General features: G+C 51.0%; 3 protein-coding genes and 1 long non-coding RNA gene across 5 annotated transcripts in view; 1 reads left to right on the top strand and 3 right to left on the bottom strand.

The window, feature by feature from the left end:
• LOC310744088 (uncharacterized protein) overlaps positions 1–14377 on the bottom strand; it is a gene marked incomplete at its 3' end in the record, with an annotated part of 165157 nt that overhangs the window by 69849 nt on the left and 80931 nt on the right. The window lies entirely within an intron of this gene.
• LOC310744065 (uncharacterized protein) overlaps positions 1–14377 on the top strand; it is a gene marked incomplete at its 3' end in the record, with an annotated part of 147265 nt that overhangs the window by 85873 nt on the left and 47015 nt on the right. The gene's annotated exons all lie outside the window — the stretch shown is intronic.
• The window catches only part of LOC310743194, a 75498-nt gene continuing 61932 nt past the window's right edge, over positions 812–14377 (bottom strand). The window contains exon 2 of the long non-coding RNA XR_014538873.1: positions 812–1089. This is a non-coding gene — a long non-coding RNA (uncharacterized lncRNA). The remainder of the gene's footprint in view (positions 1090–14377) is intronic.
• LOC310742997 (zinc finger and SCAN domain-containing protein 23-like) overlaps positions 2697–14377 on the bottom strand; it is a gene marked incomplete at its 3' end in the record, with an annotated part of 64219 nt that continues 52538 nt past the window's right edge. The window contains exons 2-6 of one of the 2 annotated variants that reach the window (XM_083573018.1): positions 7507–8011; positions 7225–7306; positions 6898–6980; positions 6024–6150; positions 2697–3283 (exon numbers count right to left, since the gene is read on the bottom strand). In XM_083573018.1, the coding sequence (XP_083429144.1) occupies positions 2697–3283; positions 6024–6150; positions 6898–6980; positions 7225–7306; positions 7507–7920 (1293 nt within the window). In that variant the 5' untranslated portion in view covers positions 7921–8011. The remainder of the gene's footprint in view (positions 3284–6023; positions 6151–6897; positions 6981–7224; positions 7307–7506; positions 8012–14377) is intronic. The other variant, XM_083573019.1, reaches the window with a different exon arrangement.

Below are 14377 nucleotides of genomic sequence, written 5' to 3'. Positions count from 1 at the left end.
GCTGCCCTGGAGTTGCTCTACTCAAGCATGCAAGATGGTTTTTGCACCAAACTCTGTCATCCCCCCACCGCATGATCTCCAAGCACTGCTTCTTCACCAGAACTTCATCCCTGCCTCCTAAGCATTCTGAAAAAAACTTGAAATGCTGTAATTTAATGTAAGATTTTGCCCCAAGCCTAATTGCAAGAGGGGGGAGGAGGGGCTACAGGTACCAGGGAAGATTCCTGGGGGGCCCATCTTCACTCTTGAACCCCATGGGGCAACCCCAGAGCTCCTGCTTATTCTGGGGTTTGGGGAAGATAGTACTTTTCCATAGTCCCAGAAGTTTTCATTCAGTCATGCTGGTAGGGAGTTTTCCTGCCAGAGGGCCACAGTTCATATTACTATCATACTGATTGCACTGTTGTTTCTGCTTTTGCTGTCATAGAACGGGTGGGTGCGGGGGGGGGAGGCACCAGCTGGGGGACCCACAAGGGAAGAAGGCTCAGAGCCCAGGGACTGGTGGTGGGATGGCGATGAGCAGAAAGAGGGAGAAAAGGGAGCAGAAGGGGAGGGGAGATGTTGCAAGCTGAGGAGGAAACAGGGTTTGGTGAGCAGGAAGAGTCTGGTGCAGAGAGCAGTTCAGCCTCAGAGGGAGGAGAGGAGGGAGCCAGGAGACCCAGAGGAGGCCGGCTGCTGAAGCATCCAGGGAGACTCCCCCTCCTGCTGTGACCAGCTCCCCTCTCCCCTAGTCTCTTAGAGCACACAGAGAAACCTGGTTCAGACCCCATGAGCCTGTATATGATATTAACAGGTGTGTTTTTTTGTCCCAACATGCATCACTTTAATCTTATTGATAATGAACTGTATTTTCTGCTCATTCACCCCCTTTGAAGAAGTCCTTTTGGAGCTCCTTGCAATCTCTCTTTCTTGGAAAAACCCTGGACAATTTACTGCCATCAGCAAACTTTGCTACCTCCTAAGTCTATATCATTTATGAACAGGTTGAAAAGCCACAGGTCCCAATACTGATCTTGAGGGGACTCCGCTTTCTGCTCCTCTCCAGAGAACTGTCCGTTTACTCTCTTGGTGTTTCAGAAGGAGGGCTGCCTCCGACAGAGGGGCACATTTTTCTTCTAAGGGCACATTTCCGGGGTCCCCACAGTGCCCCCCAGCCTGGCTCCACTTGGCCAGGGCAGCTGTGTTTTGTTTTGCTGCAGATGAGCCTGCCCCCTGAAATATGGGGTCTTAAAGGAACTTTGATGGGGGCAGAGGGGTCGCAGCTTCCCCACACTTGTGAAGGAGCCATGAGGGGGAGGCAGGTGTAATTGGGGGGGAGTAGTGTGGAGGAATGAGCGAGACGGAGCTTCTGGAGCCTGTGCTGCCCCCTCCTTGCCTGCTCCCTGAAACTTTCCTGAGCCTCTCCCCTTTTCATTTCAATGACTGGGGGTCCCGCACAGCCCTCAGGGCGCCTCAGTATCTTGGGAGGGGGGAGCTATTTTGTTTGCTGAGGGCAGGGACACAATCCTGTCTCACTGCAGGGTGTCAGGCTGGCACCCAAATCAATGGCTTCAAATTAGAGACGCCCTTGGAAGGTTGTGGACTCTCCTTCCTTGGAGGTTTGTAAGGAGAAGTTTGAAGGCAATATGTCATGGAAGCTTTAGTTGAGAGTCCTGCAGTGGACTAGACGACCCAGAAGTCTCCTGCAGGTCTAAAATTCTATGATTCTCCCCTGTATGAACTCTTTGATGGGCCATGAGGTTAGTCCTCTTACTGAAGCTCTTTCCACATTCCAAGCACTGATATGGTTTCTCACCACTGTGAATTCTTTGGTGGGAAGTGAGGTTGTCCTTCTGGGTGAAGCTCTTCCCACATTCCAAGCACTGATAGGGTTTCTCCCCAGTGTGGATTATTTGATGGGCCATGAGGTTGGTCCTCTTACCGAAGCTCTTTTCACATTCCAAGCACTGATATGGTTTCTTACCACTGTGAATTATTTGGTGGGAAGGGAGACTTTGCTTCTGACTGAAGCTCTTTTCACATTCCAAGCACTGATATGGTTTCTCACCACTGTGAATTCTTTGGTGGGAAGTGAGACCGGAGCTCACAGTGAAGCTCTTCCCACATTGGGAGCACTGTTATGGTTTCTCACCACTGTGAATTCTTGGGTGTGCCACGAGACTGGCACGGTGACTAAAGGTCTTTCCACATTCCAAACACTGATATGGTTTTCCCCCTGTGTGAAGTCTTTGGTGGGAAGTGAGATCGGCTCTCTGGAGGAAACTCTTTCCACAATCCAATCATTGATAGGATTTCTCCCCGGTATGAATGCTTTGATGGGTAGCGAGATGGGCGCTTTTACAGAAGCTCTTTCCACGTTCCAAGCACTGTGAATTCTTTGGTGGGAAGTGAGATTGGCTCTATGGCAGTAACTCTTTCCACATTCCGAGCACTGATAGGGTTTCTCACCACTGTGAATTCTTTGATGGGAAGTGAGATTTTGCTTCCGACTGAAGCTATTCCCACATTCCAAGCACTGATAGGGTTTCTCACCACTGTGAATTCTTTGATGGGAAATGAGACTTGCCTTCTGACTGAAGCTGTTTCCACAGCTCATGCATTGATAGGGTTTCTCCCCAGTATGAATTCTTTGGTGGGAAGTGAGACCGGAGCTCACAGTGAAACTCTTCCCACATTCTGAGCACTGATAGGGTTTCTCACCACTGTGAATTCTTTGATGGGCCGTGAGATTCGCCCTTGTGATTGAAGCTGCGCCCACATTCCAAGCACGGATAGGGTTTCTCACCTGTATGAATTATTTGATGGGCTGTGAGATGGGTGCTCTGACTGAAGCTCTTTCCACACTCTCGGCATTGAAATGGCTTCTCCCCCCTGTGAATTCTCTGATGTTTACGGAAGGTTGTGCTTGTATTAAAGCTTTCCCTACAATCCAAGCCCTGATAGGGTTTCTCCCTGCTGTGAGTTATTTGATGTGAAATGAGATGTGCACTCGTACTGAAGCTCTTTCCACATTCCAAGCATTTCAGTGGGTCCTCCCCTGTGGGAATTATTTCTTGTGAAGTGAGGCTTTCATTCCAACAGAAAGTTCCTCCCCATTCAGAGAACTGAGAGGGTTTCTTCCCAATAGCATTTCTTTGGTGGGTAGTCGAATGGGAGCTGTGACTGAAGCTCTCTCCACACTCCAAGAGTGGCAATGGCTTCTCCACTGTGTGGATTCTGTCATGGGCATCCTCTCTCTCTATTTCCGAATCATCACCACCTGCAATGAAGAAATGGATTAGAGCTGCAGGAAGAAATGGAGTGCCACTGTATTGAATATTGATCTCTAACCCTTGTGATAGAGGAAGAATTCCATGCATCAACACTGCTGACCACACACTAGAGGTGGGCAGTGTTAGAAACAGAGATAGGATAGCTAGGACATAAAGAGGACCTTAAACCTAGGTTATGGGCTCAAAAATGGAATGTCCCTATGCACTCTCTTCTGACAAAAATACAAAGCTGAAAAGGAATGAACAGCAGCTAAAATAATATCTTCATTTTTCACATGGTCTAGTCCTTCCCCTGCCCACCATCCTAATTTTTTAAGAAGGTCTTGTCACGGGACAGACAGGCAAGGCGAGAACAGAGAGAGAAGTTTTGAGGAAAGGGAGGGATTGCTCTATTACAAGGGGGTGCTGTATGTGCCGAGGGAAGAACTGCGGGCCAAAATTCTTAGACAGCATCACGGCAGCCCGGCTGCAGGGCATTTTGGTCAGAACAAGACTATGTACTTAGTTACCAAGGAATTCTGGTTGCCCAAAATAGAGGAGGAGGTAGAGGAATACGTTAAAGGCTGCAAAGTCTACCAGAGGGCAAAAGGGGAAAGGACAGCACCTGCCGGGTTGTTGCAACCATTACCCACCCCTAACAAACCGTGGGAAGTGATAGCCATGGATTTTATTACTGACCTACCAGCATCACACACAAAAAACCCCGGTCATTTTGGTAGTAGTAGATGTGCTAAGCAAAACGGCTCTTTTTGTACCTTGCACTAAAATACAGTGGTACCTCGGGTTAAAAATTTAATTCGTTCTGGAGGTCTGTTCTTAACCTGAAACTGTTCTTAACCAGAAGCACCACTTTAGCTAATGGGGCCTCCTGCTGCCGCCACACGTTTTCTGTTCTCATCCTGAAATAAAGTTCTTAACCTGAGGTAATATTTCTGGGTTAGCAGAGTCTGTAACCTGAAGTGTATGTAACCTGAAGCGTATGTAACCTGAAGCGTATGTAAGGTTGTTTGTAGACATTGTTTTCAGGTCGCACAACATGCCTTCAAGGCTGGTCACAGATCGTGGAAGTCAGTTTACTTAGTGTTTTTAGAGGATGTTGATGGAGTTGTTACAGGTAGAAATAAGTTTCACCTCAGCTAGACATCCTCAGACAAATGGACAGGCAGAGAGGGCAAACGCTACCTTGCAACAACACGTGACATGCTATGTGAACTACCAGCAAGGGTAGAGAAATTGAGCCTGGCAGAGTTCGCATACAATAACGCAATGCACGCACCCACAGGTATATCACCACTTGTAGGTTTCAGATCCTCAGAAGACAACAAAAGCGAGACAGATGGGGGGGCTTAGTGGGGGGTGATGTCCCGGGACAGACAGGGAACGCCCTGGGGTCAAGGGAAGGGGGAGTATCAGAGCAGGGACAGTCAGACGGGGAAAACAGGGAGATGATGGACGAAGTAGGGGAGGAGAAGGCGGAGAGCAGTCAAGTGGTGTCAGGGCTCTGCAGTACTGGAGAGCCCTGCCACCAACCAAGGAGTTCAGGAACAGAAGGGGAAGCGGTGCCTTTGGCACAGGCGAGGAGAGAATCAAAGACGTCTTGAGAGATTCCCACATCTGCTGTGTTGGAGAAGGAGCCGAAGGAAGCCACTCCCCGAATCTGACTTGTCGGATTCCGATGCATGATTTTGAACTGTAGCTGTTTGTACATATGTAAATAAAGAACTGTAAATATCTCCCTGAGTGAGCAGGGGGTGTTTACTGCGAAGAGCAGACACCACCTTGACAGGTCTCTCCTTTGGCCTTCAGAGAGTAGCTGGAAGTGGGGAGGCAGAAAAAGGTCCTCCTTTCCTTCCACTCTGCAGTTTTAATCTGAAATCTTAGGTTCTGCGAGCAGAGCTCGGAAACTGCTCGTGTCTATGGCATTCCCTGTTGCAAAATGTGCCTATGGGAGTTTCAGCCACTGGAGGTGGTGGATGATTGTGTCTACCTAAGAAACCAACAACCTCTTCGTTGATGCTGACAGGATAAGGGTACTGGCGAGGCAGTTACGGCAATGGCTCACCTCTCCAAAAGAGTACAGTGGTACCTCTGGTTAAGAACTTAATTCGTTCTGGAGGTCTGTTCTTAACCTGAAACTGTTCTTACCCTGAGGTACCACTTTAGCTAATGGGGCCTACCGCTGCCGCCATGCCGCTGCCGCACAATTTCTGTTCTCATCCTGAAGCAAAGTTCTTAACCCAAGGTACTATTTCTGGGTTAGCGGAGTCTGTAACCTGAAGCGTCTGTAACCTGAAGTGTCTGTAACCCGAGGGACCACCGTATGGGTGAATGCGATGCTAACCAATACCAAGATGAAGGTCTATCAGGATTGTGTGTTGAGCAAGCTGCTTTGTGAAGTGAATTGTGGACAATTACAACCATCAGAAACAACCCCTCAATGCCTTCCACAAGCTCTGTGTCAGGAAGATTTTGGGAAATACAAGGAAGGACAGTGTCAAACAAAGATGTGCTTTCCTAACCTCAAATTCCCAGCATGTTCCCACTCCATTCTCAGCAAGCTGTATGCTGGGTTCATCATGTCCACGGTCAAAACATGCTGATAGCCCTCCATTTAAGGTCAGTTTTGGGGGTATTAGAATCCCAGGTGCTGCAAGTGGCCCTGCAGAGCTCCCTCAAAACCAGGGAGGCTTATCACAGAGAGATATGCATGGAATTTCCAAAGAGAGATTACAATCCAAAAGGGAGCCTTACTGAGAGAGGCCACGATCCCATGATTCTCCTCCATGACTTCCTTATGCAGAGCTCTCTGGTCAGGATCCAGCAACACCCATTCCTCATCTGTGAAATGAACAGCGACATCTTCAAAGCACACTGGACCCTAAGAGAGAAAGGAAAAGGTCCTCTTTAGACAGCACTAAGGTTGTCTGCTACACATTGCTGTTTCTTTCTGCTCAGTAAATGGTGTTTTGTTTAAATGGGATCGTCCTGCTGCACGTTTTAATTGTGGGTGCTGCTTTTAATGTCTTAGTGGAATTCTTTTCTTGTGTGATTTAGTGATGGACATTAATCTTTGTGTAAATGTGTAGAACTCTACATTGTGTTCTTAAAATCCTTCTGTCTGTGCCAGATGGAAGGATCCCCTCTCTGCTCCCCATGTTCTGTTCTTGGGGGGGGGGGAGACCCTTCTGATGCCCTAAAGACAACTTCAAGAAGTGCACTGCAGGAATGGAGGGAGGAGAAGGGGGGGAAAGCCCCATTGTGCAACTGATGTGACAGGATAGGTGAATCCTGGGAACTGTTTTTTTGTAGCCTTGATGAACTGCTTAGAAGTCTATTTTAGCATTCAATGATAACTCTAGAAATAAAACTACAATGACTTATGAATGATCTTATTGACCTTCAGAAGGCGAGTTAAGGCAAGGTGGCTGTTCCTTATTCTCAGCACATTAAGCTTCTCGAATGGCATTCCCAGCTTCTTGGCTTCTGTCCAAGCTGCCCTGGACAAAGATGCCTTCAGAGAAGCTTGGACAGAAGCCAAGAGGAGGAGAGAGATTCCTTGGGGGCCAGAGGCACCCTGGCTGCCCCACTCCTCAGCCCCCTTCCCCACAGGGCTCCCTCCCTCTACCTGAGCTGCTTCCACAGCCGTTGCTTCTCCTTCACCACCAGGAATAGATGGAAGAGGAGGTCTTGCTGGCATCATCTGGTCACCTGCAAGAGACAGAGGTAAGTGGGAAGCCAGGAATGCAGCTGCTCTCCAAAAAGTCTCACCTTCTGAGTGCATCTGGACATTTGGGCCCATTTCATAATTTAGTTGGGTTAAAAAATACAACTCCCTCCTTGGTGCTCCTGGCCCCAAGTTTCTCCCCCCCCCCAAAAAAAGAGGAAAACAACCCATGGATTTGTTTTGATATCCACAGAAAGGAACCAAATGGAGAACGGACTCCTTCCTTACCCAGCAGCCTCTCTCTGGTTTTCAACCGAGTCCTTTTGGTCTCAGAGGAATCTGGGCCCATTTCTGCAAACAGATCCTGTCTCTGAAATAGCAACAAATATTCAAAACAGAAACTATGAAGAAGAGTTAGAAAAGGAATGACAGAGGCAAAAACTGAAGGGCAATCTGATAGCACTGAATGGCTGCTTTCCAAAAAAGGATGGTATATTAACAGAGAATTTTCAGATATTGTCACTCACGTTCGGAGCCCCTTTGGAGTATCTAGATGAAAGTCTCTCTCACCTGCTGCTCTGCCTGCTTTCTCTCCTCCGCCTGACTCAGTAGGAAACCTTCGGCCAGGGCCACCGCCTGGGAACTGCTCTCCGCTCCACATTCCCTCACCCAGCTCTCCATCTCCAGTGGAAGGACAGCCAGGAACTGCTCCAAGATCACCAGGTCCAGCATCTCAGCTTTCGTGTGCCTTTCTGGCTTCAGCCATTGATGGTAAAGGTGGTAGAGTCGGCTGCAAACCTCTCGAGGTCCTTTGGCCTCCTGGAAGCAGAACTGCCTCAATTGCTGGCTCTGCACCTCTGAGCGGAGAGTGTCCTCCTCACCCAGGATCTTCTGCACAGTTTTCCCCCAGAATCCCCCACTGCTCCCAGTTCTGATAGCATGGTCTCTTCCTGCTTCAGGGCCAGCTGAGTTTTTCTCATCCATCTGTGCTCTCAGGAAGCCTCCAAGAGAGATGAAGGAATCCCTTGATCTTCTGCCAAGTTCTGTCTGTCCGAATTAGAGATCCTTGCAAATTCTACAAAGCAAATACATCACTCTGTTACAAAACTGACATATTGCCTGGAAGAGAAAAATATTCCGTGAGGAAGTATGTATGAGTCTTGGAAGAGCCAGCTCTGGACTGCACCACAACCCAGACTCTTGAGGTTTCTTTAGAAAGGAGAAGGAAAACGTATTTTTCGCTCCATAAAATGCACCAGAGCATAAGGCGCACCTAGTTTTTAGAAGGGGATGCAAGAAAAAAAATATTTTTAAAGGGAGCTCTGAGCAGAGCCTGTATGCATCCCAGGCTCTGCTCAGTGCTCCCTTTCACGAGTCGCGTGGAGCGTGTGTGGGGCACTTGCAGGCTTTTCCCCAGGAGGGAGAAGCCCCCAAGAGCCGCACACATGCTCCACGCGGCTAGTGAAAGGGAGTGTGGCTCTTGGGAGCTTTTCCAGGAGGTGGGGGAAGGGACTGAGGGGCTGCCCTCTGTCCCTTCCCCCACCTCCCACAAAAGCCAGCAAGAGCCACACGCTCTTTAAAGGGTGCACGGCTCCTGCGGGCTTTTCTACGAGGAGGGAGAAGGGACTGACTGGCCACGTCAGTCCCTCCTCCCTCCTCGGGGAAAAGCCTGCAAGAGCCGGGCGGAGCGTATGTGCGGCTCTTGGGGGTGCTTTCTGCCTGCCTCCCGCCTGCATTCCCTCCATAAGACGCACACACATTTCCCCTTTTTAGGAGGGAAAAAGTGTGTCTTATGGAGAGAAAAATACGGTAAGTCTCCAGCCCTCCTAGAGGGAAAGTGACCATGCAAAATGTGCAGGGAACTGCTGGTCTTTCTGAGAGATGAATCAGCCTGGTTGCTGCTGCCTTTTAGAGTTTTCAATCAAGGAATGAAGTCAGAACTGTGATTGACAAGTGACTCATTTGTACTGAGTGTTATCTGAGCATTGGGTTATGGTGGAGGTCCTAACTCAGGACTCCTCAAGAGTTGTCTCCTGCCCAACCCCATTCAGAGCACATTTATTCCCTTATCTGGCTAACTTCTGAGGGCCAAATGACATGTGGGTGGGGTCAAAGGACAACAACACTCGAAAGCAAATAAAGTGGGACTCGCCTTTCTAAGCGTGTAATGTGTTTTCAACTGTTCTTATTGCTGTTTTTTAAATTTTGTAATCTGCTCTTGGAAATTCGGGTGATGGGCAGGGAACAAGCAATAATGATGATGATGTTACATTGCTTAACATGCCCCCTCCCCAGTCATGAATACTTGAGGGCACTCCTGGGTCCATCATGGTCGCTTGAGGCTCAGGTGCCCATGTCCAGCTCAGGCTAGTTCCCCACCCCACAGACCTTTAGGGACAGAGAGGACATGGCCCTGGTCCTTCCTGCTCTGCACCAGATGGGATGGTTGCAACGCTCTCTGTGTGGAACTGCCTTGAAGGCAACTCGGGAACTGGCCCAAAATGCAGCAGCCAGATGATTGGCTGGGCTGCCTCTCTTTATGAATGGCATTTCTCTCCCACCTCTTTGTCCAAGGAGATCAAGGTGGCATCCATGGGTCTACCCCTCCCCACTGAGTCCCCCCACAACAAACACATTGGATTCCTGTTTTAAAACAGTTGCACTGGTTGTTTCCTTTCCAGCAGGACCTTTCCTGCTCTCAATGCCTTGGCTTGTGAGACCTCCAGTGGTGCTTTCATAGAACTATAGAAGTGGATGGCACCCCAAGGATCATCTAGCTCAACCCCAGGCAATCTGAGAGGCCACGCTTGCATCTGGAGGAACTGAGCACTGGAGGAGAAAATGGGCCCTGCAGGATCAGGCCAGAGGCCTCCCTCCTATAGGGGAGACAGAGAAGAGGAGCCACCCATTGCCCTCTCCTCCTCCTCCACAGATTGGCCTCCTCCTCTTTTAACACCACCTTTATTGGTGGCCTCTGCCTCTTGTGGGAGGGAGTTCCACAGGTTTTACTCTGTCCTGCAAGAGGAAGCGCTTTCTCTTCTCTGCCTTCCTTCCTTCCTTCCTTCCTTGCACCAGTGAGGTTTTAGGGACCAGGGTATATTTCATGTCCGAATGTTTCCATCCGCGGACAACCTCTGTCATAAAAGGGGACTGATCCATACATCTGAATGGGGTTTCTCTGCATGCATTTCCCCACTCCTGGACCCAAGGGGTCAGCAGCGCATCCATGCAAAGGAAGCGCAGAGCTGCCGCCCTCCTGCGACCCTCCGCGCCCTGACTTGCCCCCCTCTTGCCATGCAGCGCTGGGACCCCCGCTCTCCCCATGGGCCCTATCCTGGGAGAGAGGAGACTCACCGGATCCCAGCAGGTGCCTCCAGGCAGCCTCTACAGAGCCGAACCAACGGGACCCCCACACGCCCGACTTCTTGCAGGAAAGGGAGGGATTGGGCTTTCGCTCTGGAGGACCCTGCCCCCCCCCCGTCTTACTTTCCTGTCTAGGAATCTAACTCGATTCCGTTTAACCCTTGGCAAGCCGAGCGCACCCAACTCACGCCTCTCCCTCTCTCGAGAGCCGGAGAATCGCGCAGCAATGGCATCCCGAGAAGGCGGAGCAGGAGAGGTTTATGGATTACTTCCGGCAAGGGATACATTCAGTTTTGGACAGCAGTTGAACAGCTGGCCCCCTAACAGCTGGCCCCTGAACACGGGTCCTAAGAAATCTTCACTGGCTCCCGGTCCGTTTCTGAGCACCATTCAAAGTGTTGGTGCTGACCTTGAAAGCCCCAAATGGTCTCAGCCCGAGGAAAACATTTCCGCAAAAAGATCAAAACATGTAGCCGCAGGTGATACAATAGGAGCCTTTCTGCAAGTGGCCTTTGCAACACAACTCACAGGATGGTAACAAAGTATACACATTTGCCTCTTTACAACGTAGCCCCGTTTCCTCAACGAACCCACCCGTTTCTTGATGAAATAGAACTTCTGCCAGGAAAACCTGAGCTGAAATAGTAAGGAGAGCAAAAGAGGAGCCCTGTCTGACCCCCGTCAGCCTCCAGACTCCCCCAGTCACGCGGCAGGAGATTCTTCCTGAGCCCCCCCCCCTCCGTGAGGTGGGTATGACATCATGGATGATCCAGTGATGATCCATATGATCCATTGATGATCCACATGATCCAAGCAGACTTGTCCAAAGAGCAGATCTCTAGGCCTGAATGAAACGGGTCTGCGATGATGGATTCGGGGGTCAAGAAATCCACCCTTTCCAATGCTCTCTCAGGCTGGCCAGGAAAAGGCAAGGAGCAGGAATCGTCAGGCATCCCGGCTGACAGACAGACTTGTCATGTTGCCAAAACATGGAGTCTGAGCTGATTTCCATGTACAACTCACTTTGTGGCGCAACCGGGGATGTTTTTGGGGTGCTCTCTCTGTGACGGGGGCGTCGATTATTTGAGGATGTACAAATTGCAACGCGCTTTAGTTCTGGGCTGCTTCACTCCTTGCATGGGGGGGGTGCTCTGCGCGCAAACAGATCAACACCTGCCTTGCTTTCTTCCTGGCCTCATTGTCTTGCCTCTGACGGAGACACAAAGGAAGAATTTTACCTGGGTGTGCAAAAAGCAAAGCCACTTTTTTTCCCTAACACAGGAGTCACAAAGCCTAACCCGCTGTTCAGTGTGCACCAATACCTAAAACCTGGAATGGATCTAAGATCATGGCGTGGGGGGCGGGGGGAGGGAAGGATTTTCAGTGTAAACATTGTAGGGGGGGCCGCACTTTGCAGCTGGATTGCCGGGATCAGCCCCTTCCCCGCTCTCCTCATCCCCAGAAGGAAGAAGGAAGGGGGAAACCTTCCTCTCCTTCGCCCCCCTCAATTCCTCCCCTCCCGGTACATCCTCCTCTCACCCCGCCCCCACAACCCTCAACCCCTCCCCCGTATGTCGCACCTCTTCCTCCTCCTCCCATCCGGCTTCTGTTTCCGGAATGAGCGGAGAGAGCCCCCCTCCCAACCTGCCTGCTTCTCCCGGACGTGGAGCTTTTGGGCCGGATTGCTGCTCTGCGGCGTAGCTCGGGGGGCGCTTTTCGGAAAAGGGAAGAGGGGCGGCAGGGGACCCCCCGTGGATGTTGCAGGAAAGGAAAGGAGAATCGGGAGCGAGAACAAAGAGGTAAAGGGGTCACGGGGGGGGGAGAGGGGAGAAAAGGACCCAGAGACCCCCGCCAGCTCCCCCAAGCGCCTTCCGTGGGGCCTGGATCCCTGCGCGCGTGCTGCGAAGGGGGCTTTCCTTGGCCCCTTAGGCGCCTTGGCAGCGGCGGACATGGGGAACCTACGCAGGGGGTCCCCACGAGGGCCCCCTTGCCCCGTTTCCCCCGCGCAGGCATCCCTGGGGTCCTGTGGGCTCCGCACGGATAAAGCCAGGCCATGAAAGGGTTAACGGGCGTGAGGGACGCCTGGATAGAGACCCCCCGTCCCTAATCTGCTCGTCTTGGGGTGGACCGTCAGGATGGAAAGATGGGGGGTGAGGGCTGAGCCGCGCCAAGGGGGGCCTCTGGGACAGAGGGAGGGAGTCGAGGAAGTGGGGAGGGGGAGCATCCCTGGGGCAGGTAAGTGCAGCACTGGTGTGGGGGAGAGAGGAAGACCAGTCTTTGGGGAGACTTCACCATGGTGGCGCCTGCGGGGATTCTCTGTAGGGGCCGCCTTGGCTTCTCCCTCCCACCCAGGAATCGGCCACCCCTTCAAGGAGACCAGAGACAGATCCCTGGAAAGTGGGGGGTCGTGTCCCCCCTCCCCTTCCTTCCTGCAAGCTCCATCCTCTTCCCACCCCATAAGCCCCTGCCCTGTCCAGGAAGAGGGGAGGGGAGAGGCCTTCTCAGAAGCGGCTCTTCATTTCTGCAATCCCACCCAGGATGCAGCCAGAAACCTTTTCCTCTCTCTCAGGCGTCCATCTTTAAGTTTCTCTTCCACTGCATGGCTCCAGTACAAATAAAAGACAGTAAAACATCAAACATTAAAAACCTCCCGATACAGGGCTGCCTTCAGCTGTCTTCTAAATGTCAGAATGTTGCCCATTTCCTCGCCCTCTGCCTGCTTCCCTGTAACTTCGCTTCTCGCAGGGGGGGGGGGGGAATTAGCAGAAGACCTTCGAAGGACCACCTGCCTGTCCAGACTGAGAGATTTTGGGGGAGATGCTCCTTCAGGTGTACAGGGCCGAGGCTGTTGAGGCCTTTAGGTTGCAGATCTTGCTGCTCCATAACGATCTCATTCAGCAAATAACTTTTTTACTGAAGGCAAAGAAGCATAACAGGATCCAAAAAAAGAGGAAAAACTTAACTTATGTAAAACCCTAACTCAGCATACCAAAACAGCACTCAAGTATGAATCACACAAGCAGAGTAGAGAAATAGGAGACTAGGAAGTGGGATCAGACGCCTTTCGGCCTTGTAATTTATATTCTATTAAATGTCAGAGGAACCTTGGGACTGGATAACAAGCCTGGCTCACTCCAGTTTAAACCAGCTTCATCTGGTTCCCCAAAACAAGAAAGGTTCTTCATAACCTCATCGCAACTTATCCCACCACCAGCTCTCAGCAGAAAGGAAACTGCCGAGTTTCAGGAAGCCTGCATTAGATCAATACTTTTCTATGCCTGGAAAATGCAACATTGACAATTTAAAGATCAGCACTAACAATTTGAATTGTGCTTGAAAATGTGCTGGGAGCCAGGAAAGATCCTTTAGGAGCAGTGATATGTGGTCTCGGCGGCTGCTCCCATTCAGTTGCAGTTTTGGGTCACCTTCTAAGGTAGCCCCATGTAGACCACATAGCGGTAGTCCAAGCCGGAAACAACCAGAGCATGCACCACTCTGGCGAGACAGTGTGCGGGGAAGGAGGGTCTCAGCCTGCGTTCCAGATGGAGCTGCTAGACAGCTGCCCTGGACACAGAAGTGAGCTGCGCCTCCATGGTCAGCTGTGAGTCCAAAATGACCCCTAGGATGTGCACCTGGTCCTTTAGGGCCACAGTTACCCCATTCAGGACCAGGGGGTCCCCCACACCTGCCCACCCCTTGTTCCCCAGGGACAGTACTTCTGTCTTGTCAGGATTCAACCTCAATCTGTTAGCTGCCACCCATCCTCAAACCACCTCCAGGCACCAACACAGGGCATTCACCACCTTCACTGGTTCCGATTTAAATGAGAAGAAGAGCTGGGTATCACCCACATACTGGTGAACACCCAGCCCAAAACCCCTGATGATCTCTCCCACCAGCTTCCTATAGATATTAAAAAGCATGGGGGAGAGGACGGAGCCCTGAGGCACCCCACAAGTGAGAGCCCAGGGGTCAGAACAGTCATCCCCCAACACCACTTTCTGGACATGGCCCAGGAGGAAGGAGGGGAACCACTGCATAACCATTTCCCCAGCTCTCCTCGAGGGTCCAGAAGGAC

Source organism: Podarcis filfolensis, assembly GCF_964270895.1.
Source record: "Podarcis filfolensis genome assembly, chromosome: 10".
Classification (NCBI taxonomy): domain Eukaryota; kingdom Metazoa; phylum Chordata; class Lepidosauria; order Squamata; family Lacertidae; genus Podarcis; species Podarcis filfolensis.
The sequence above is the reverse complement of the archived record's forward strand: the minus strand, read 5'-3'. Positions and strand labels throughout refer to the sequence as shown.